The 24,192-nt window shown below is 44.4% G+C and overlaps 2 protein-coding genes across 3 annotated transcripts in view; both read left to right on the top strand.

Annotated features, from left to right (window-relative positions):
• The window catches only part of LOC134411320 (arylacetamide deacetylase-like 4), a 60,065-nt gene extending 38,698 nt beyond the window's left edge, over nt 1–21,367 (top strand). The window contains exons 2-4 of one of the 2 annotated variants that reach the window (XM_063145043.1): nt 8,900–9,116; nt 14,203–14,266; nt 20,569–21,367. In XM_063145043.1, coding sequence (XP_063001113.1) covers nt 8,900–9,116; nt 14,203–14,266; nt 20,569–21,349 — 1,062 coding nt within the window. In that variant the 3' untranslated portion in view covers nt 21,350–21,367. The remainder of the gene's footprint in view (nt 1–8,899; nt 9,117–14,202; nt 14,267–20,568) is intronic. The other variant, XM_063145044.1, reaches the window with a different exon arrangement.
• Nucleotides 21,368–22,615: 1,248 nt separating this feature from the next.
• LOC134411576 (arylacetamide deacetylase-like 3) overlaps nt 22,616–24,192 on the top strand; it is a 50,709-nt gene continuing 49,132 nt past the window's right edge. The window contains exon 1 of the mRNA XM_063145441.1: nt 22,616–22,736. Within this exon, the coding sequence (XP_063001511.1) occupies nt 22,616–22,736 (121 nt within the window). The remainder of the gene's footprint in view (nt 22,737–24,192) is intronic.

The raw sequence follows: 24,192 nt of genomic DNA, 5'->3' as shown, positions 1-24,192 counted from the left end.
CCACGATGTGAACTGACACCATGAACCTCTTCCAGTTTGCAGAGAAGGGAAACATTTGCATATTTATTTATTTATTACATTTTTATACTACCCAGTAGCCAAGGCTGTGTGGGCAGTTCACAATTTAAACCACAAAATACAACGTCAGAATAAATTTAAAACTTTAAAAGTAAAAATAAAAAAGCATTAAAAATCATAATAACATACAGTTCAGCCTGTATATAAAAAAATATGTTTTCAGAAGGCATTTGAAGGATATTTATTTATTTATTTATTTTATTTCATTTTAATACCGCCCAATAGCCGAAGCTCTCTAGGTGGTCCACAAAAATTAAAACCATGAAGAGCATAATAAAACAACCAAAAATTTAAAAACAGAAATACAAAATACAATATAAAAAGCATGACCAGGATAAAACCATTTATTTAAAACATTTGTATCCCATCCTATATCACTATGATCTCAGGGCGGCATACAGATAAAAGCATACAGTATAAAACAATAAATCTCGCAACACAACTGGTTTTATTAACTGTTAGTCTTAAATAATATATCATATAGGCGATATAATACTCCTGCAAGAGACTTGGTGTGTTTGGGATATTTGCCTGAGCAATTATAAAACTTATGCAATCCCTGCAACTCCTGGTAAAGACACAGGGCGCCCATGGGGGGGGGGAGGGGTCTTGCCTGTTGTATCTCATCAGTACTGAACTGTGAAAGTTACCTTATTAATAAGTTACAATCTCTGGCCCTGGCCATATTTTTAAAAATCAACTTTACATCATATATCCTGGTAAATGTTTATATTCCCCCCCTGGAAATCAGCCCACTATAGTGAGGACATTTGGGAGACTCTCCCTGAGTATTGACTGTCCTTGCAAATTCAGTTTCCTGAAGGTTTTCTGATTTTAGCAGGTGACTTCAATGCTCGGATAGGTACGGACTGGACCGCAATAAAACAGCTAACCTACTTTATACCGGATGACTTTCCATTTATAGATGACAGACATTCTAAGGATCCAACAATAAATATACAAGGCAAGAGGTTTGTCCAAATGATTTTTTAAACCGGACTTATAGTCCTAAATGGCTCCTTCCCCGAGGACAGGAAAGGTGAGTTCACGTTCATTAACCACCTAGGCGCCAGTGTTATTGACTACGTTGCAGCCTCGCCAGCAGCATTAGGAGAGATCATGTCTTTTAAGATTGACACCTACCCATGCAATGATCATGAGCCTTTGATCCTACAGATGGGATACGTAAAAAAAGCCTTGGAAAACAATGGAAATAAAACTGCAATCCGTCGTTCAGGCAGCTCTGTTTGCCCTTGAAGATGGGCAAACATGGACTTTAGAGCCCTGGAAGACCTATGGCATTCCGCAAATCTTCAGGTCCTGAGAAACACACTGCTCAATTCTAAAGACCCAGAGATAGTAATAGATTCCTACGCCACTGTTACTACGGAAAGGCTACCCAAAAAAACAGAGGCTAAAGGCGGGTAACCAATGGTTTGATGGGGCCTGCAGACAACTCAAAAGGGAAATTAACAAACAACATAAACTTCTAAGAGATATGGATATAGGCCCGCTACCCCCTTCCTACTTGGCACTGCGTAAGAACTACAAAAAGCTAGTCAGAAGAAGCGGGAATATATTAGTACGATATGGGCAGAACTGTCTTCAGCACTTGAAAGCAACGGCAGTTCCAGATTCTGGCATTTTATCTCAACTATAAGACATTCTGAGACCCCCACTATGGATACCGCTATTACTATTCAGGAATGGGAACTCCACTTCCAATCGCTCTTTTATGACGAGACCACTTGCTTACCCCCTCTGCAGGAGGAAGATCTGCAGTCGAACAGCTGGGCCCCCATCACCTTTGAAGAAGTAGCCTCCCTGATTAGAAAGCTAAAGAGGGGCAAGGCCCCAGGGAGGAACAGTATCCCACCAGACTTCCTGGTGGACTACCCTCACTGGTGGATAACAGTGTTGGCAGCCCTATTTACTACAATTGACAGATCTGGCAAATTTCCCAAAGATTGGTCAGTGGCAATTGTGGTGCCCATTTATAAAAAAGGGAGTGGTCAGACCCTAAAAATTATCGCCCCATTAGCCTGCTGGATATTTCCAGTAAACTGTATGCAAGACATCTTCTAGATAAGTTGGATTTATGGGTGGCTGGAGAAAACCTCCTGGCCGAAGAACAAGCAGGCTTTCAAAGTGGCAGATCTACAATAGACCACTGCTTCTTACTAAAACACCTGAATTCTCCTCAGGGAGAATTTACTCCAGCCAACAAAAACAAGGCTGACAACTATTACCTAGAGGGCCTTTTCTTCTGCCACACACAGTTTGTGAAACGGCCTGCCGGGAGAGATTCGTCAACTTAACAGGCTTCCGGAATTTAAGGAAGCCATAAAGACTGATCTCTTCTGGCAGTCCTACCCAGTTGAATTTTAAGATGCCTTTTAATAATGTGCTGCTTTTATTAATGTATTAGTTTTAAATGCTTAAATTAGTTATATGTATTTTGTGGTGTTTGCATTTGTGTTGTAGCCCGCCTTGATCCAGAGGGAGAGGCAGGTAACAAATAAATGCATTTATTATTATTATTATTATTATTATTATTATTATTATTATTATTTAGGTATTAAATAACATTAGGGACAAGATGGTGCCCTGTGGTACCCCAGAGTTCAACTGCCATTAGGCTGAAGTACATTCCCCCGATGCTGTTTTCTGGAACCAACCCTGCAAGTATGAGCTGAACCACTGAAAAACAGGGCCTCCAACCCCCAACACATGGAGGCATTCCAGGAGGTATCAAAAGCCAGCGGTATCAAAAGCCACTGAGAGGTCAAGGAGTAGTAACCTAGTAACCAGGAGTAGTCCCCCCGTCCCTCTCTCAAAGAAGGTCATCTATAAGGGCACCAAGGCTGATTCCATCCCAAAACCAGGCCTGAACCCAGACTGGAATGGATCCAGCTAACCAGTTTCATCCAAGAGAACCTGCTCTTGAGACACCACCACTCTGTCAAGCACCTTAATCAAAAATGGGTTGTTTGCGACCAGACAATAGTTAACATAGATTTCTGGATCAGGGGAGGATATTTTTTGTCCCGTTTTTTATCACTTGGCAAGTTTGGTTTGACACTGGCTGATCTTACCTTTTACGGATGCATGTTGTTTCATTTATTTATTTATTTATTTATTTATTACATTTTTATAGCACCCAATAGCCAAAGCTATTCAATATTGATTACATCAGTTCCTTTGATGCTCAACCATACAAAAGTTATTTTTTGTGAACCTCCCAGAGAGCTCCGGCTATTGGGCGGTATAGAAATGTAATAAATAAATAAATAATAAATAAATAAAAGGAATGAATATCTGTGCAAGATCTCAGGAAGCATTAGGCAATCCTAAGAAAATAATAAGCCCTGGCTCATCAATAATTAGACAATTATTTAAGATCAATTATTGTAAGATCAATTGATTGTAAGATCAATTATTTCTGAGCAATGAACAACCGGAAACATGGGCATGGCTAGACCTACTGATGGAAGGGGGGGAGGATCTCGTGACACGATGATCGCAAGATCCTCCCCCTCAGTCTACATGCTGCGCGTGACGTCCCGGGAGGATCATCCCGAGACCACGGGAAAAGTTGGGATAGAAGTGCAGGGTCATATCCTGGGGAAAGGATTATCCTGGGGATAATCCCTATGCGTCTGCATCATGCGTCTGCCCCCATCTCTCCCCCCTCGCGATTCCCCCCCCCCACAGCAAGTAAGCTCTGTAGCTGGGAAAAGCCACGGAACCAGCTAGACCTTCCGCAGCCCCAGGCTCAGCCCAGGGCTGTGGAAATACCAGGTCACAAACGGTGCCGGTTATCCTGGGCTGAGGGAGGATTTAGCCTGGGCTGACCCCGGGATCGTCTATGTACAGAGGTGAGCCCAGGTATCAGCCTGGGCTAAACCCTCATCTAGCAGTGGACCATGTGAGCTTCCATGATCAGGCAGGGACTAGCGGCTGGATCTGCCAACTCCCAGTCTGAGACTCAAGACAATATTCCACATTCATTGAATTCTCCCAGACAGAGGAATTCTCCCCATGTGACTATGCTAATCTTGATCTTCCTGTGGGTGTTTTATTATAGGATGAGGCAAAGACAGTTCTAACAGTGGGTTATTTTCACACACATATATCTGTGCCACTTTCGGTATGGGAACAGAGTGCCTCTGCTCCAGGAAGCATCAGACAGAGACACGAAGGCAAACGGGCATTCCGCTTGGAACACTGGGCAAAATCCATCCATTTCGTGATTGTGGTTCTGCTCTCGGAAAAGCACAATGGTGCTCTCTTGCAAGATCATAGCAGCAACTCTCTTGACAGTGTCCATGTTCCCGGTCATGTTTCTGGTGTGTGCTGTCATCCAGTATGCCAAAGTCAGGCTTCCTCCTGGAATGGAGCAGCCATTAAAGATGCGCCTCTACCAAACTGTGTTAATCTTTGTACTATTTTGGGTAAGTTTTCATTATCTTTAGACCTTGGAAGCCCATTGGGGAAATTTGATATACCAAGGTCCACCGTAGTAGTTTTACCACGGTCAATTAGCACTCGCTGGAACCTCCAGGTCCAGTGATGGTCTACCTGCCTGTCTGTTAATGGGGAGCAAAAGAAGAGAAAAACCATCACCTTTCCACCTCATTGTGGGCTGCTTGGATTATTTCTGAACTTCTTGGGTGATGGGGTGCCTCTTCAGGTATGAACCTTCCCATGCACTATGATCAAGATCTGAGGCCTTCCCCTGAGAGGGTTCTTTTATGAAATTGTGTAGGATGGTAACAAGAGAGAGAGCCTTCTCAGTGGTGACCCCACCAACTGTGGAATGTTCTAGCTATGTTAAGGCTTCCCTCTACTCCCAGGCCGTTGCTGGAATATGACCAGGACTTTTAATGTTAATTTGTGTATTGTGATCCTGGTAGTTTCGCTTTTAATTATTTTCAACTGTTTCAAAGTGTGTGTGTGTGTGTGTGTGTGTTTAAAGATGTTAAAGTTTGTAGATTATGTTTTGTCTTGTTGTGAACTGCCCAAAGCGCTTTGGCAATCGGCCAATATAGAAATGTAATGAATTAATTTCTTATAAATCATAGCCACTGTTGGAAGGAGGATACTGAAGTAATCTGATCTAGAAGGAACATTTTCATGTTCTTATAAAGGGTTGGATACATTCACTTCAGATCACTTCACCTGCTGCTATTTCCTTTGATCCATCAGGGCTCTTACGTTAAATTGCGCTCAATTCTTCAATGGGGTTCTCCAATCAAAAATGTATGCAAAAATCCACATCCTAGGGGAAATAACATTAAAATGCATTATATTATGAAAATTACTTTCCAAAAATGTATATATTAGGAAGCAATGCATACAGAAGGCATGGATTTTGAGAAATGTGCACAAAAATGGATTAAGAATTTTCATGCAGACTTTTTTTTTTTAACTCAGTCTTTGGGATGGACTAAAGTTAGGACTGGGGAAAATCTCATCATTCAAGACAAACCAAATGTAATACCGGGAAACTGAGAAACTGACAACAAACGAAATGGACAGAGTTGCATCTGGTTTGTCTCCATGGGAACAGGGCAGGATCTACACTACTGCTTTAAAATGTTTGAATATAATAATAATAATAATAATAACATTTATATACTCTGATGGAAGCTCAGGGGTGGCGACAAGAGACAGGGCCTTCTCTGTGGTGGCCCCCCAACTGTGGAACAATCTCCCTGACAAGGCCTGCCTGGCGCCAACATTGTCATCTTTTTGGTATTATTATTATTATTATTATTATTATTATTATTATTATTATTATTATTTGTTTATATAGCACCATCAATGTACATGGTGCTGTACAGAGTCAAGACTTTTCTCTTCTGCCAGAAATTGACCTATATGAAAGCTCCAGTTTAGATAGTGATTGTTTTGTGCCTATTGTAATCCTTTTGAGTTTGGGAGATGACCCTGGGACCCTGGGTCTGTTTTTTTGGCTCTTCATTTTTAAAGTTGTTGTACAGGTTTTAAATGTATGTGTATTTTGCTTATTTTTGTCGTTTTTCACTCTTATATTGTTTTTAAATGTTTTTATCGTATGTGAACCACCCAGAGAGCTTTGGCTATGGGGCAGTATACAAATGCAATAAAATCAATCAATCAATCAATAAAATATACCGCCCCACAGCTGAAGCTCTCTGGGCGGTTTACAAAAGTATATAACAGTATTGGCAACTAGGGGTGTGCACGGACCCCTCGCTCCGCCCCGTGGGCCGATTTGAAAATTTTGGATCGGCCCGCTCCGCTCTGCGCCGCTCCGCGCCACTCCGCCCATACTCCACTCCTCTTCGCCGCGGAGCTCCGGCTCCGAATCGGAGCTCCGCAGTGGAGGGGAGTGGCGCCAGGTTAGGCCGGGAGAGAAGGGCAGAGGGTCCTGGGCCCTGCCGCCGTCGCCGCATGGGTGGCGACGGTGGCAGAGCCCGTTAAGGGACCAAGGGGGAGGAGGGCCTTACCTGCCTCCGTCCGCGGTCCCACGGCTTCTTCAATTCAGCCCGCGGTTCAACCAGGAAGTCTGGGCCGTTGAACCGCAGGCTCAATTAAAGAAGCCGAGGGACCGTGGATGGACGCAGGTAAGGGAGAGGAGGGGGGGTTTACTGGGCCCTGCCGCTGTCACCGCATGGGCGATAGCGACAGCGGCAGGGCCCGGTAAACCCCACTTACCTTTCTGGCGGAGCTCCGGATTGAGGCGAAGGATCCGCCTTCACCTCGATCCTCTTCGCCATGCTCCGTCGGCCCCCCAATCCTCTTTGCCTCTGCCTTAAGGGCAGGCGAAGCCCCCCGCTCCGCTCCTGCTTCTCCGGTTCGAGGAGAAGTGGAGCACATCCCTATTGGCAACTGCTGGGGCCCAAGACACATGCCATATATAGTTTTCAAACCATTTTCAAAATGTCATATCCTGATTGGTGTAGATCTGGCCCTGGATGCTAGAATAGATGGTTCCATGCCCGGAGCCATAAGCTTTGTCTTACGGAATAAATAAGTAAATAAATAAATGAAGATTATTTTAATAATGAATTGGAACTATTCCTGAAAAGGCTAAAACTTGACTGAATTACTATAATGTTTCTAAAGTATGGGAAAAACAGAAAGAAAGAAAGAAAGAAAGAAAGAAAGAAAGAAAGAAAGAAAGATAAGGAATTAAAAAATGCCCAGGACCCCATGAACAATTCACATTAAATGTTACAGAGATGTGGAATGGGAGTGGTGAAATTGACCTATATGAAAGCTCCAGTTTAGATAGTGATTGTTTTGTGCCTATTGTAAATCCTTATGAGTTTGGGAGATTTCGTCCAATTTATCTGAAATCTGATGCTCAGGTGGGACCACATTTTGAGACTGTATGAATTTTTCATTGTGCACATCCCCCCACCCCAAAAAGAATCTGCACACATTGCTGAATGATTATTTGGGGTTTTGGGATACATTAGAAGCTAAAAAAAAAAAAATGCATGGCTTTTCGATTGCAAATTGCACTTGAGTCTGTGTTCAGGTCCAAGAGTAGGAGTCCTTTAACTTGAGCCCATTATTCCATGTCCTGCACTCTGGGAAGATCGAGAAGAGATCCTGGTCCTCCTCTGTGTGACAGCCTTTTAAGTTTTTGAAGAGTGCTCTCATGTCTCCCCTCAATCTTCTCTTCTCCAGGCTAAACAGGCCCAGTTCTTTAAGTCTCTCTTCATAGGGCTTGATGTTGTGCAGACTTTATACTGTTAGTTTTACCCTACCCTGTGCCTGCTTACCCTACCCTGTACCTGTTTGCATTCTCTTCCCCTCCTTATTGTTTTACTAGGATTTTATTAGATTGTAAGCCTATGCGGCAGAGTCTTGCTATTTACTGTTTTACTCTGTACAGCACCATGTACATTGATGGTGCTATATAAATAATAATAATAATAATAATAATAATAATAATAATAATAATAATAATGGCTTTGTTTCCAGACCCCTGATCATCCTGGTTGCCCTCCTCTGAACATGGAGTAATAGGCTCAAGTGACAGGAAGCCAGATTCAGGCTGGACATCAGGAAAAGCTTCCTGACTGTTAGAGCAGTATGGCAATGAACCAATGACCTAGGGAGGTAGTGGGCTCTCCCACAATACAGGCATTCTAGAAACAGCCAGTCAGCCATCTGTCAGATATGCTTTAAGATGGATTCCTGCATTGAGCAGGGGGTTGGACTCGATGGCCTTGGAGGCCCCTTCCATCTATACTATTTATTGATTCTATGATTCTAACACTTGGATGACTGGACCTGCTCTAGGGTTGCAAAACCTGTGACCCACCAAGCCACATGCCACTATGAACTGTGATTTGCCATGTGTTTGATGACTCCCCTGTTTGTGTCATTCAAGATAGGCTGTAAAACTAGGAAGGTTACTGAGCCAATGGAAGGTCACTATATAAGCCTGGTGGCCTGCCTTCCAAATTTGATGATGATGATGATGATGATGATGATGATGAGCATTTATATACCACCCCGTTGTTGAAGCTCTTTGGGCAGTTTGCAAAAGTTAAAAACAGTATTAAAAGCAAATATACAAAGTTTAAAACTATAAAAAGCATAAAAACAACAATATCCTTATAAAAACAGCTATTCTGGGGTCTGTTAAAAACAAACACACTCAGCATACGTTGTTAAATGCTGTTAAATGCCTGTTAAATGCGTGGGAGAAGAGAAAGGTCTTAACCTGGCCTTTGATGACCTCCTCAAAACTAATTTCTAATACATCCCTCTCTCTCTTCCTCCTCCACTTTCTCTCTCACTTTTTTGTTATGAACAGGGGTATGTTTTAGAGAAACTGGGTCTCTACAGTCGTGTAAATTTTTTACGATTTGCACTGCAAGGATTCCTACCCTCCACGGATTCATCACTTCTCATTCAGAACAAGAAATTTGATGAGGTGCCAGTGAGGATTTATCAGTCTAAAACCCAAACTGCAAGAAAACAGAAAGCTGTTGTTTTCTTCCATGGAGGGGCTGGTGTTTATGGATCCATTGGTAAGAAAAACTCCATGTATATGTGATGATAGAGCAAACAATGAGGTACAATGTTTTTGCTAAATTAAATAAAAATGGGGAAAAAATTATAGACTGAAGGCCTTCCCTGTAAACTCCCTGTTATGCCCTGACTTAGAATCATAGAATCATAGAATCATAGAATAGCAGAGTTGGAAGGGGCCTCCAAGGCCATCAAGTTCAACCCCCTGCTCAATGCAGGAATCCACCCTAAAGCATCCCTGACAGATGGTTGTCCAGCTTGCTTTTGAAGGCCTCTAGTGTGGGAGAGCCCTCAACCTAGGGTGACCATATGAAAAGGAGGACAGGGCTCCTGCATCTTTAACAGTTGTATTGAAAAGGGAATTTCAGAAGGTGTCATTTGTATATACGGGGAACCTGGTGAAATTCCCTCTTCATCACTGCAGTTAAAGCTGCAGGTGCCCTGCCCTCTTTTAAATCTGGTCACTCTAGTATAGCTCCTACAGCTTTAACTATTGTGATGAAGAGGGGATTTCACCAGGTTCTCCATATATACAAATGACACCTGCTGAAATTTCCTTTTCTATGCAACTGTTAAAGGTACAGGAGCCCTGTCCTCCTTTCCATATGGTCACCCTACCACAACGTCCCAAGGTAACTGATTCCATTGTCGTACTGCTCTAACAGTCAGGAAGCTTTTCCTGATGTCCAGCTGGAATCTGGCTTCCTTTAACTTGAGCCTGTTATTCCGTGTCCTGCACTCTGGGAGGATCGAGAAGAGATCCTGGCCCTCTTCTGTGTGACAACCTTTCAAGTATTTGAAGAGTGCTATCATGTCTCCCCTCAATCTCTTCTTCTCCAAGTTAAACATGCCCAGTTCTTTCAGTCTCTCTTCATAGGCTTTGTTTCCAGACCCATGATCTTCCTGGTAAGGGTGTGCACAGACCCCCCGATCCGCTTCTATTCCAGATCTGCAATTTGTGGATCGGGCCACTTCACTCCTCCCCGCTCCTCCTATAGTCCGCTCCGCTCTGCTGCGGAGCTCCGGATCCGGATCGGAGCTCCGCTTTTCCCCCCATAGGCTTGCATTGAAATCCAAAAAAGTCTACAACTTTTTTTCTGTTAAAGTTAGAAACCTCAAGTTTGGCACCATGACACCTCATGGACGTATGCACACACATGCCAAGACTCAAGCCATTCCAAGCATCCCCTGATTTTTGGGGAATTTATGAATATCAGACACCCCATTTTCAGACATGGACTGTTATCCGACATTTTGATAGATAAAAAAATTGGAAGTGGGCACCCTCACAGATGCCATCTAGATCCACATTCATGCCAATTTTCAAGGAAATCCCATCATCCCCTCATTTTTGGCAGGGCTCTAACCTCTAACACACCACCCATAACCCCAATTCACACCCCTTTCGATATCTCCGTCAATTTTCATGTAAGAAACCCCAAACTCTGCACCATGATAGATTATCCAAGGATACAAAGCATGCTGAGACTCAAGCCAATCCCATCATTCCCTGATTTTGGGGGAATTTATGAAAATCGGACACCCCATTTTCAGACATGGACTGTTCTCTGACATTTTGACAGATAAAAAAAATGGAAGATGGCACCCTCACAGATGCCATCTAGATCCACATTCATGCCAAGTTTCATGCAAATCCCATCATCCCCTGATTTTTGGCAGGGCTCTAACCTTTAAACTCACCCCAAATCAAGTTCCATGCTACAACTATGTCAATTTGCAAGTCAGAAACCTCACATTAGGTCCCATGATAGATTATGCATGTGTCCATAAGGACGCCAAGTTTCAAGCCAATCCCATCATCCCCTGATTTTTGGAGAATTTATGAAAATCGGACAACCCATTTTCAGACATGGACTGTTCTCCGACATTTTGACAGATAAAAGAAATGGAAGTGGGCACCCTCACTGATGCCATCTAGATCCACATTCATGCCAAGTTTCAAGCAAATCCCATCATCCCCCAGATTTTTGGCGAGGCTCTAACCTCTAACACACCACCTATACCCCAATTCACACCCCTTTCAATATCTCTGTCAATTTTCACGTAAGAAATATCAAACTCGGCACCATGATAGATTATCCAGGGATACACATGCATGCCAAGCCTCAAGCCAATGCCATTATCCCCTGATTTTTGGGGAATTTATGAAAACCGAACACCCCAGTATCTCAGGGATTTAAAGTTGAAGACAGCTCAATGGGGCCATTTCAAAGGAAATCCCAACATGCATGAATTGGGGAGTAGAGATAAACCTATGTATCTTCTTCCTCACTTGAAAAATTGATTTGGAAATTCCAAAAGTCTAAGTGAGCGCAGAAAGGACTTATTCCAATGAGTCAAAGCAAGACACACACAAACCATCCCTGCGAGGCGGGCAGGAGAGGAGGGAGGGAAGGCAGGCAGGCAGCAGACATTTCTGGGGGCATAAGGAAGTGAGCCAGGGAAAGCCAATAATGCAAACCATCCCTGTGAGGTGGGAGCAGCATAGAGAGATGCCTTTTCTTTTGCATCCCATAACTAGGAGGCTAGGAGGATAAGAGTAAAGCTTTGTGATCCTTGCTTCAGAGTTGATTGACTGCACTGTGATCACAGCCATTACTAAACAACAAAATAATAATGTTAATAGCAGTACTAATTAATATTAATAGCAACAATAACAACAACAACAATAATAAGGAGTTGAACCAAAATGAAAGCCTGCCTGACTTCACTGAAGAGGAAAAGCCAGGAGAGCTTGGGCTATGGGGTGTAAATATAAAATGGAATAAATAAATAAATAAATAAACAAAGGAGGGGTGGAATTAAAAGCAGCAGTGTTTCTGAATAAACAACAAGAAGATTTTTTTAAAAAAGGCTATATCTGTCTTTTACCAGTAAGAGGGGAGTGGACATGCCCAGGGGGAGTGGGATATGCCAATTTTGACGGTCCCTGTCTAGGGACCATTCTTTGAGAAGCGACCTGCCACTTCAAATCATGACAGGCATTAGCTTCACTCTCTCTCCACTGGTTCACACTTTGGAAGGCTCTGATGACCTTCTAAGGGTGGGAGAGTGTGCGCTGGGCACGTCCACATGCCCTAGGGGACCTCATCCCCTTGCACCACATCTATTCATTTGTTCCCCAAGGTTAGGATGGGTAGCAGTGCTGTGTTTCCTATCTTTTATTTATTTGCTTAGTATATGATTTCAGGTTGTGTTTGTGCATTTGGTGGGGCTACTGTTTTAAAAAACACTGGGAAAAGTCCGTTCAGAGTAGAAAGAGAAGTTTCCCAGGATCCCAAGTTACCTGTTTTGCCTATCCCATCCTCCAACTTTGGGATCATGTGATCATGACCGGGAGTTGACTCTGCCGCTCAGCACTTCAAAAAGGTAAATCTCCCGGGTTTTTTACCCGATTTTTCCAAAAATTCTAGCAAGTGAACCGCACCACGCAGAGAGGTGAGAGTAGGCTTAAAATGACCCCCAGCCATGACTCTCTAAGCACAAGAAGTTTCAGAAAGGTAGGTTAAAAAACAACACAGTTATCCCCTATTCTTTTCCGCAATGCAATCCTATGGGCAAAATGTTTCAAAATGGCAATCGGAGCATCCCGCGATAAGAGAAACGCTCTGCTTATGGGCACTTCTCTTTGCCTTGCTTCTAAGGGTCCGCAGTCTGCTTCTATTCCACCTCTGGGCAAGGCGGAGCAGGCCAATTCGCTTCTGATTCTCCAATTCTAATCGGAGCGGAGCACACCTCTACTTCCTAGTTTCCATCCTCTGAACAAGCTCCAGCTTATCTGTGTCCTTCTTGAATTGTGGAGCCCAGAACTGGATGCAATAATCTAGATGAGGCCTAACCAGGGCTGAATAGAGAGGAACCAGTACCTCATGCGATTTGGAAGCTCTACTTCTATTAGTGCAGCCCAAAATAGCATTTGCCTTTCTTGCAGCCATATCGCACTGTTGGCTCATATTCAGCTTGCAATCTGCAACAATTCCAAGATCCTTCCCGTTTGTAGTATTGCTGAGCCAAGTATCCCCCATCTTGTAACTGTGCATTTGGTTTCTATTTCCTAGAAGTAGAACTTGGCATTTATCTGTATTAAATTTCATTCTTTTGTTTTCAGCCCAGCACTCCAGCCTATCAGGATAACTTTGAAGTTTGTTTCTGTCTTCCATGCTATTAGATATCCTACCCAATTTTGTGTCATCTGCAAATTTGATAAGGGGTCAAACCTGTTCATCTAGGTGACACACAGGGGACCCAGTACTCAGGCAGGGGCGAACCCTGGATGATGCCAGGATAAACCTTAGGTCTAGCTGTGGCCTTTGAGTCCGATTCTGTAGCCAACTGTGAATTCACTTAATAGTTGCTCCATCTAGTCCACTTTTAGCTAGTTAGTTAATCAGAATGTCATGTGGTACTTTGTCAAAAGCTTTGCTGATGTCAAGATATATGACATCCACAGCATTCCCACAGTCCACAAGGGAGGTTACCCGATCAAAAAATGAGATCAAATTAGTGTGACAGGATTTGTTCCTGACAAATCCATGTTGGCTTCTAGTAATCACTGCATTGATTTCAAGGTGTTTAAAGTTTGAGATGGTTCTCTCGGCTTTAAAAGGGGGTGGAGAAGTCTATCATTGGCTACTAGCCCTGATGACTATGTGCTACCTCCAAAATCTGAGGCAGGAAGCCTGTAGGCACCAGTTGCTGGAGAACATGGTTGGGAGGGTCGTGTTGCACTCCTGTCCTACTTGTGGGTCCTGGTCAACAGCTGATTGAGCCCTGTGTGACCAGAGTGCTGGACTAGGTGGACCCTCGGACTGATCCAGCATCAGGGCACTTCTTACGTTCTTATGGCTTTGGCAAAGTAACGACAGACATTTTTGGAATTGGAGGAAAGCTGGAGACTGCCCTGTGATGGACGAGATGCTAGCCAGAGCAGTTTCTGCAGTGCCCTATCAGTTGCGCTCCACTACTTGGCAGAGGCTGTAAATTGACCAATCCGGCAACCAGGATATGGCTTGTTTTCTTGTTTGACCTTCCATGCATCCTGACTTGAAAAATGCTCACTTTCAGATTTGTTCGAAAGAATTATGCGGCACATTGCCAAAGAAGGCGACTCGCTGGTTGTATCTGTTGGGTAAGTGCCATCTCCACACTGCTATTGCTTGTGATAAGTGTTGTGCTGAGATCTATCCACCGGATTCCTGCCGGTTTTCTTCCTCTGCAAAAGCGGCTTTTGTGTTTCTGCCTCTTTCTCAGGGCTCTTTAGGATTTCTTTTAACTTTCTCACGATAGTCTTTTGAGGTTCTTTTATCATAGCAATGTAGCCAAGAGTGCCGTTTCGCTTCTGCTTTTTATTACGCATCTTTCCAAAGGTCACAGATTCACCAGGTAGCCAGCTGCACATCCTAAGCTGAAACACTCCCATGGCAGGAGCTGCACCATGACATCTTCCCTTCAGTTTTCATTGAAACATGGGAAGCCAGGGGCCCTGCAGACGGCTGAGGGTTTACTGTACTCACTTGCTTACTGTACAAACTACTCACACACAAACTAAATTACACAGAAGAATCCTGTACTGCTTAAGGCCAGACCTAAACCAAGGAGGTTAAGTTGAAAACTGTATATGGAGTGTGTCATGGGCCCCAACAGTTGTCATTACCATTATAAACCATTTTACAACAGTAGTGTAGATCCTGTGTCACCTTGAGTACTCCGTCCAATTTTGGGCATCATACTCCAAAAAGGATGCAGACAAGTTTGGGGGGGGGTGTTCAGAGGAGGGCAATGAGGATGATCAGGGGTCTGGAAACAAAGCCCTATGAAGAGAGACTGAAAGAACTGGGCATGTTTAGCCTGGAGAAGGGAAGATTTAGGGGAGACACGATAGCACTCTTGAAATACTTAAAAGGTTGTCACACAGAGGAGGGCCAGGATCTCTTCTTGATCATCCCTGAATCCAGGCATGGATCCAAGGGCTTAAGTGACAAGAAGCCAGATTCCAGCTGGGCATCAGGAAAAACTTCCTCACTGTTAGAGCCAATGTTTTGGAACCGCATTAGTTAAAATATTTCTGATACTGTTGTTTTCTAGATATTCAAGATATAAGGGAAGGCTATCAATGGCTACTAGCCCTGATGTGTGACTTTGGGCCAGTCACAAGGTTGTTGTTGTGAGGATAAAATCGAGAGGAGGAGGAAGTTTATGTACATCGCCATGGGTTCCTTGGAGGAAAAAAGGCAGGATATAAATGTAATAAATAATAAACTAATAATAATAATTTCTGCTGCCCAACACCGCAGCCCATCCCTGTGTAAATCATCTCCGATTTAATTTGCAAAATATATTCTGTTTGCAGAAGTTGACTTTCCCTTCGTGCCGAATTTAGACCCATTAGTCTGATAGCTGGGCGCACACCATTGTTCAGTATCAATGATACCAACAGGGCACATCCAGTTTTTTATGCAAATATAGCAAACTTAGTGATCTCCTTTGTGCCTAAGAAAGCGTAAAGCCCCTGGTTAGCTGTTATTAGCCCAATATTTCACGATGTCTTGGGGGTGAGAAGGAGACAGAATAAAATCAATAAGTGAGGGGTCAGAGATTCAGGGAAACCATTGGAAAGTGTGCATTTCATTTACCGCTAAAAGGTTGTTTGAAAGGCAATGGTCACAGGCCAAGAAAAATGGATGGTTCCAATAAGTATTTTCCCTAGAAAGTTGCACTGTGCACCTTGGGGGTCTTTGCAGGTCTCTGGGACTGTCACCTTGGGAACGCTGTGAAGAGTCATTCTGCATCCACACCTATGCCAACTCATGCTGAGATGTGATAGGTCAGGAAGTTAGAAAGTGCAAAGCAGAGGTTATCCCTGCACTCAGTCCATGTGCAGAGTGTTTGGTATGATCTGGGGCTGAGTAAAGGGAACAAGCTGGAACTCAGTGGGATATATATGGTTTTCATGAAGAAGGTCCCAGGTAGGGATGCAGGAGAAATTAATTTCTGTTCGCTTTTGATTGGGATTTGCCCAGTTCACCCTTTCCAGACCAAACACGGATTCCAATGGAATCTTCAGGTGATGTCTCTACATCTCCAAGGTCCCCATGTGATTCGTGGACCAAATGTAATTTGGCCAGCAGCATGCATACATTTGAAAGATGTGCAAGAAAATGGTGTCCAATCAAGTTTTAATCAGTGGGAGAAGATTGTGTACATTTCAAAGAAATGATGTGTACATTTGGGGGGGAAATAGGCATGGAAGTATGCACAAGGGTGTTACCTATGATGACTACATTGGATGTCCAGAAGTGGTCTCCCTGTTGCATCCATGTCCCGATAGTAGACTTTCCGGAGATATTTGGCTGGCCACCATTGGAAACAGTATACTGGGCTGATCCATCAAGTTGGATGCATAATAATTCCAGAATGCAAAGAAGGTGTTTTAATTTATTTATTTATTTATTTATTTATTTATTTATTACATTTCTATACCGCCCAATAGCCGGAGCTCTCTGGGCGGTTCACATGTTACTTTGAATAGGACTCTATGGCCTTAGCTAGACCAGATGAAATCCCGGGGCGAACCCCGGGATTGTCCCTGTGCATCCACATGATGCACAGTGGATCCCGGGATCAGGGATGGATGATCTCTCCCTTGCCCCGGGATCTTGCCCTCCACTTTGGGCCTGCTTTTTCTGTGGTCCAAGGCTGAGCCCAAGACTGTGGAACATGTGGCCCGTTGCCACTATTACCCATGCGGAGTCAGGAGACGTGCATGGGGCGCAGCGTTCCTCAGAAGTACTGTGTCCATTGAGGAAGGGGGTGCGGGTAAATTAAGCTAAAATTAAAAAACCCTTACCTTGGCACATGACCGTTCGTCTGCTCCGCCTTCTTTAAAAAAAGAATGGTGGGCACGATGCCTCTCCTCCTGAGGTCGTCACGCCTTACGTGTAAACGGAGGAGGGATCTCGCATGAATCACAACGCAATATCTTCCTTCCTCCGTCGTGGGATAGAAGGTAGGTCTAGCTAAGGCCTATATTACATTGGCTTTGCCCAGCATTGTCCAGCCTGGTGTCCTCTATGTATTTTAGACTATGAGCCCCATCACCCTTGACTATTAGCCATGTTGGCCGGAGCTGATGGGAGCTGTAGTCTGAAATAAATGCAGCCTCTCTTAGCCCATGTTTGCTCCCCTGTCTCACTTGTGCATAAAAGGGGGTTGGATGAATTCCTGGAGGCAAAGGCTATCAATGTCTACTAGCCCTGATGGGTCTCTGCTATGTCCAGTATTCAAGGCAGTAAGCCTGTGTACACCAGTTGCTGGGGAACATGGGTGGGAGGGTGCTGTTGCACCATGTCCTGTTTGTTCATCCCTGGCCGATGGCTGGTCAGCCACTGGGAGAACAGAGTGCTGGACTAGATGGACCCTTGGTCTGATCCAGCAGGGCTCTTCTTACGTTCTTATGTTTGCTTGGTGAGTTATTGGGGAAATTCCTCCCATGAACACAAGTGTTGTTACTGAAATTGGTATCTTTTTGAGATCTACTAAGCTTTGACTGACTTTTCATCTGAACAGAGGTGGTGTTGAAGAAGCGGTTTTGCTAGTAGGCCCTGCACATCAGCACTTGGCATCCAGTGCTCAGCATCTGGGAACTCAGCACCCCTGCAGGATTCATCACTGGGGCTTCCTGTTTTGCAGCTCAATATCTTTGCAATGACACCGTGGGATGAAGAAAATGGGTTCAGGGCTTAGATGAAGAAAATGGGTTCAATAGCAAGAGAAATCTGTTACACAAGGGAGACAGAGAAAGAGAGTTTCTGAGCCTGTGCACAGTGTTGCTGTGACTTGAAACGTTGCTGTGCTATTGGAACATTAGCACCCAGCCCCAAGTACTGTGCCTCCGCCAGCTGTGTATCCGCCTCTAAATAGGAATGGGCAAACCACCCCACACCCACTGCATGAGCTGCTCACTGAATCCCTGCAGCTTTTCTGCCCCATTTGATGCACTGGCCAAACCACTGGCTGATCTCGGGTGGGGGGTTGTCTCTCTCGCCATCCAGTTATAAGTAGCATGATTTAGGCAAAAGATACACACAATTAAACTGTTGACACCTCTAGTTTTGCATAAACAGTGCTATTTATAGCCATTTTGTACAAATGGTGATTTACAAAAATAGCTGATCCAGCATTCTATTCTAAAATGGTGGCTTGCAGACAAGCATTGATTGTCGTCCTGGGGGCTGAGCTGGTGAGAAATTGCTAGGCCTCGAACCTCGTATTGACTACTCGATGGCCTTGTAGGCCCCTTCCAACTCTGCTATTCTCTGATTCTACTGTGATACATCCTTACCTTTAATCCTTTCAAATGTGTTGGACAATAGGAACAACTCTGCAGGCCTCCAAACTAGGGGTGTGCACGGACCCCCCGCTCCGCTTCTCTTCCAGATCTGCGATTTGCAGATCGGCCCACTCCGCCCCACCCCCGCTCCGCCTATGTCCGCTCCGCTCCGCTGCGGAGTTCCGGATCCAGATCGGAGCTCCGTTTTCCCCCCCATAGGCTTGCATTAAGCTAAAAAAGTATACAACTTTTTTTCTGTGAAAGTTAGAAACCTCAAGTTTGGCACCATAACACCTCATGGAGGTATACACACGCACGCCAAGACTCAAGGCAATCCCATCATCCCCTGATTTTGGGGAATTTATGAAAATCCAACACCCCATTCACACCCCTTTTGATAGCTCCGTCAATTTGCACGTTAGAAACCTCAAACATGCCACCATGACAGCTTATCCAGGGATACACACGCACACCAAGACTCAAGGCAGTCCCATCATCCCCTGATTTTTGGGGAATTTATGAAAATCGTGCACCCCATTCACACCCGATAGCTCCGTCAATTTGCACGTTAGAAACCTCAAATTGCCACCATGATAGCTTATCCAGGGATACACACGCACGCCAAGACTCAAGGCAGTCCCATCATCCCCTGATTTTTGGGGAATTTATGAAAATCGTGCACCCCATTCACACCCGATAGCTCCGTCAATTTGCACGTTAGAAACCTCAAATTGCCACCATGATAGCTTATCCAGGGATACACACGCACGCCAAGACTCAAGGCAGTCCCATCATCCCCTGATTTTTGGGGAATTTATGAAAATCGTGCACCCCATTCACACCCGATAGCTCCGTCAATTTGCACGTTAGAAACCTCAAATTGCCACCATGATAGCTTATCCAGGGATACACACGCACGCCAAGACTCAAGGCAGTCCCATCATCCCCTGATTTTTGGGGAATTTATGAAAATCGTGCACCCCATTCACACCCGATAGCTCCGTCAATTTGCACGTTAGAAATCTCAAATTGCCACCATGATAGCTTATCCAGGGATACACATGCACGCCAAGGTACAAGCCAACGGCGATGGTGGCAGGGCCCGGTAACCCCCCCGCCCTCCTCTCCCTTACCTGCGTCCGTCCGCGGTCCGTCGGCTTCTTCAATTGAGCCCGCGGTTCAACCAGGAACTTTAACATGAGGGATCTGGAAGCTTTTCTGTTAATTCCAGTTACCCAAATACTGAAAAGTTCTTTGACGGGTAATTTGTTGCGGTGGAGAGAGGGAAGCTGCTCCAAAATCGAGGCAGGGCATCACCTCTATGGAGCTCCAGATCGAAACTCAAGGCAGAGAAAGTCCACCTTGCACACCCCTAGTTTCTATAAAATAGTATATCCAGTTCTAAATGTAATTGACCCAAATAAGTGGAAATACAAAAGGCCATTTAGATTCATATGAACTTTATTGATAGCATACATATGCATTACTGAATTCTTTTACACATTTATTATTTATTTAATTATGCACTTAAATCCCACCTTTTTTCCTCCAAGGAACCCAAGTCAGCGTACATAATCCTCCTCCTTTTCTCCATGTTATCCTCACAACAACAACCCTGTGAGGTGGGTTGGGCTGAGAGTGTGTGACTGGCCCAAAGTCACCCAGTCGGTTTCCATGGCTGAGTGGGGACGAGAACCCGGATCTCCCAACTCCCAGTCCAACAGTTTAGCCACTACACCACACTGACTCTCAGGACAGCATATCTTTGTTAGACATTTTGCCATTCCTGATTATTCTGATTTCTTTTCTTGGTGCTTATTTGTAATAATTTATATACTTTGCCTTGCAGCCAGACATTGCTAGACTTAAAATTCACACACTGAAATCAATGAGATATTAGTCATGTAAGTTGCTAAAATGTAGGTTAGTCTCAATTGAAATTCCCCCCACCATTATTCTGAATTGTGTCCCACATAAGACTTAATGATTATTTATTTAAAGGTGTTATGAAAAATGGCTAATAACATTTTTTTTAAGGAATAAATTCTTTGGTACTTCACATTTGCTCAAGAGCTAAGAGTAACAATCTTTGTTCTCCTTAGATATGGTCTTGGACCAGAAAATCCTTATCCAAACCAATACGCTGAATGTCTAAAGGCCACCGTCCACTTTCTGAAGCACACTGAAGATTATCATGTAGATGCTTCCCATGTTATCCTGGCAGGGGAGAGCATTGGAGCAAATTTTGCAACAAGGGTTTGCCAATTGCTGGTGGACAGAAAAGATCTCCCAAAAGTTCATGCTCAGGTTTTGATCTGTCCAGCACTGCAGGGAATGGACTTAGATTTGCCTTCATATCAACAGAATGCCAGAGTTCCACTCTTGTGGAGGGACATGATTGCCTATTTATGCTGCCTTTTTTTCAACGAGAAGACGTCGTTGGTAAGTGAGATCGTGGAGGGTTGCCATGTTCCTCCGGAGATGAGGCTGAAATATCGGAAATGGGTGAATGGAGACCTCATTCCTGAAAAATTCAAGGTCAGAGGCTACAAACCACGAGATCCGGCCTCATATAAATTTAAACCGGAGGTATATGAAGAAATGAAGCAACTGTTGGAAGTAACAGCTTCACCACTTTTTGCCGAAGATGCCATCATCAGCAAGCTCCCACAGGCATGCATTTTGACCTGCGAGTTTGATGTACTGCGAGATGACGGGCTGCTGTACAAGAAACGACTGGAGGACAATGGCGTGCCAGTCAAGTGGACCCACCTTGAGACTGGCGTGCATGGAGTATTGACCTTATTTGGCTATGGGATATTGTGCCTTCCAGCATCAAAACAGATGGGGCACAACTTTGCAAAGTTTGTCAAGAACTTGTGAGGCAAATAACAAACTTGGCAGAATTTCCCCCAAATGTTCTCCACTATGTTTGTTTGGGTTGTGGCTTCTCTCTCTCTCTCTCTCACACACACACACACACACACACACACACACTGGTCCTATACAAAGCTAAATGTGGGCTGTTGTGGAGAATGGTGGCCACGTTGCCAGCACCATTTCTATTGCTGCTGTCACTTGCAGCAGCACCTCGAAGAAGAAAAATAAGACAATAGGAAAAAAAGTTGCTGCCTTTGCTCTAGAGGTACATAGTGATACGTAGCGGCCCACACCCTCTTGAAAACCCTCCCTTGTGCGGTTCAGGAGGCCCGTAATGTAATAATTTTTAAACACGTCCTAAAAACATAACTTTTTAAACAAGCCTCCCCTGGACTGTAATTAATTTTTGTTTTATGTGATATTAAAGTTTTAATCTGGATTGTATGGTTTTAATTGTAAACTGCCCAGAGAGCTTAGGCTGTTGCGCAGTAAAAATATGTAATCAATAAATAAATAAATAAATAATGATATGTCAAGCCCTAAATGACAAGATTTTTACAGCATCTTGTGACCTATGCTTAGGGTGACCACATTTTGGAAACTAAAAAAAGAAGACACCTTGAGCCCGCTCTTGGTCCCATGTCTGACTCTATAGGCATCACGCCTCTGGTTCCTTAGCAATGGAAAGAAGACCATGGTGGGGGGGGGGGGTGTCCATGCACAGCCCTAGTGGGAAACCCTAACTGGTTGCGGATTCTGGCAGGAGGAGGAGGAGAGGGAGCGAGTTTGTGCTCAGACTCATAGAAGTCAATCATCCACAATTTCATAGTGTGAAAGTGCTGCTGGATGGCATCGTGAGCGAGACAGCTTCTTCACCTGAGTCAGGCATAGGCAGAAATCGCAATCAGACGGCGCAATGCTCTGCTCAAACAAAACTGGGTAGAAGATAACTCAGAAGCTATCAACTTCCTTTGGCTTGCCATACAAAACAATCCTATGACGACTCAGAAATAACTCCCATTGATTTCAATAAAGCTAGGCTGACCTAAATACCCGGAAATGCCCGGAGTCCTCCAGCAAAACAAGGCTTGTCTGGGGCAACTGGGGCCAGGGGTGAATTTACCAGGCAAAACAGGCACCTGGCAGTGACGGTCAAGCCATGTTTTTCAGCCACTTGCTTTTCTCAGGAAGAAATACAAAATCTCACGAGACTTCCGGCAAGACTTCTAGAATCCTGGAAGTATCGCGAGATTTGAGACTTCTGGGAAGATGCACCAAAAACACCTCGACTGGCTATCTGTGAAGCAGCAGCAGCGGGGCCAGCGGACACCAGGATCAGGCCAGCAGCAGCATTGGTGGCAGCGGTGGCATCGCCACCGGACCAGCAGAGGTATGCAGCTTGGTCCTCCTTCTCCAGACGTGGTGCATACTCAGCTGCCAAGGCCTGCTCCCCCCCCCCCGGCCCCGGACTCCAGCCAGCCGTCCGCAGCTGCGTGGTGAACACAGCATGCCTGGTGCCCTCGGTGGACAGGGGAGACAAAGTTCTTTCTGGGGGTCTCTGGAGAAACGCGCGGCCTTCCCTCCGCTGGGCACCATGGGCTCCTGGAAAAAAAGCCTCTCCTGCCCAGGAAAGAGCTTTTGCTTTATCCCAATAGCCGTGGGGGAAAGAACAACAGCTCCCCACTCCACCAGTCAGGCTACAAAAAAGGCGAATCAGTGCAATCAACAACCTTTTGCTTCATTTCTTTCCATGTTTTTATTTAGAAATATGGGCTTGGTATCATTTTGCTGCAGCAGTTGCTTTAATCTCTGTAGCAGGGCATATAGATAATTTCATTTCCCTTCACCAGTGTTCTTATGGCATTGTACTTTACCTCTTCACCTTATGTTTTATCACCTTAATTTCTCTTGAAGCTTTCCTTTTTCCTTTAATAGCAAAAACTTATCTATCACTTTCACTTGCACTTTTATGGGTCTTTGCAACATCCTTAATATTATATCTACTGAATTATAAAATGATCAAGTTCCAGAGGGGTAGCCAGGTTTGTTTGTTGCAGCAAAAATAACAAAGAGTCTTGTGGTGTCTTAAAATCTAACTATCTATATCATGGCATGCACTTTCATGGAGATTATTTTCTAGGGGTGTGCACGGACACCACCCCCCTGATCCGCTTCTCTTTCAGATCTGCAACTTCTGGATCGAGTCCACTCCGCTCTGCTCCAATCCACCTATAGTCCGCTCTGGTTCGCTGCGAAACTCCGGATCTGGATCGGAGCTTCGCTTTTTTCCCCATAGGCTTGCATTGAAATCCAAAAAAGACTACAACTTTTTTCTGTTAATGTTAGAAACCTCAAATTTGGCACTATAACACGTCATGCATGTATACACATGCATGCCAAGCCGCAAGCCAATCCAAGCCTCCCCTGATTTTTGGAGAAATTTTGAAAATCGGACACCCCATTTTTTGACATGGACTTTTCTCCGACAGTTTGACAGATAAAAACTTGGAAGCAGGCACATCCACATTCATGGCAAGTTTCAAGCAAATTCCATCATCCCCTGATTTTGGGGGCGCTTTAACATCTAACGCAGCACCCCTAACCAGAATTCACACAACCCTTTCTATAGCTCCGTCAATTTTCACATTAGAAACCTCAAGTTAAGCACCATGACTCCTCATGCATGTATACACATGCATGCCAAGCCTCAAGCCAATCCAAGCCTCCCCTGATTTTTGGGGAATTTTTGAAAATCGGACACCCCATTTACAGAAATGGACTTTGCTCCCACATTTTGAAAGATAAAAACTTGGAAGCAGGCACGTCCACATTCATGCCAAGCCTCA

The sequence above is a fragment of the Elgaria multicarinata genome, chromosome 20, assembly GCF_023053635.1.
Source record: "Elgaria multicarinata webbii isolate HBS135686 ecotype San Diego chromosome 20, rElgMul1.1.pri, whole genome shotgun sequence".
NCBI classification, from domain to species: domain Eukaryota; kingdom Metazoa; phylum Chordata; class Lepidosauria; order Squamata; family Anguidae; genus Elgaria; species Elgaria multicarinata.
Note: the sequence above shows the minus strand (reverse complement) of the source record. Positions and strands in the feature narration are given on the sequence as shown.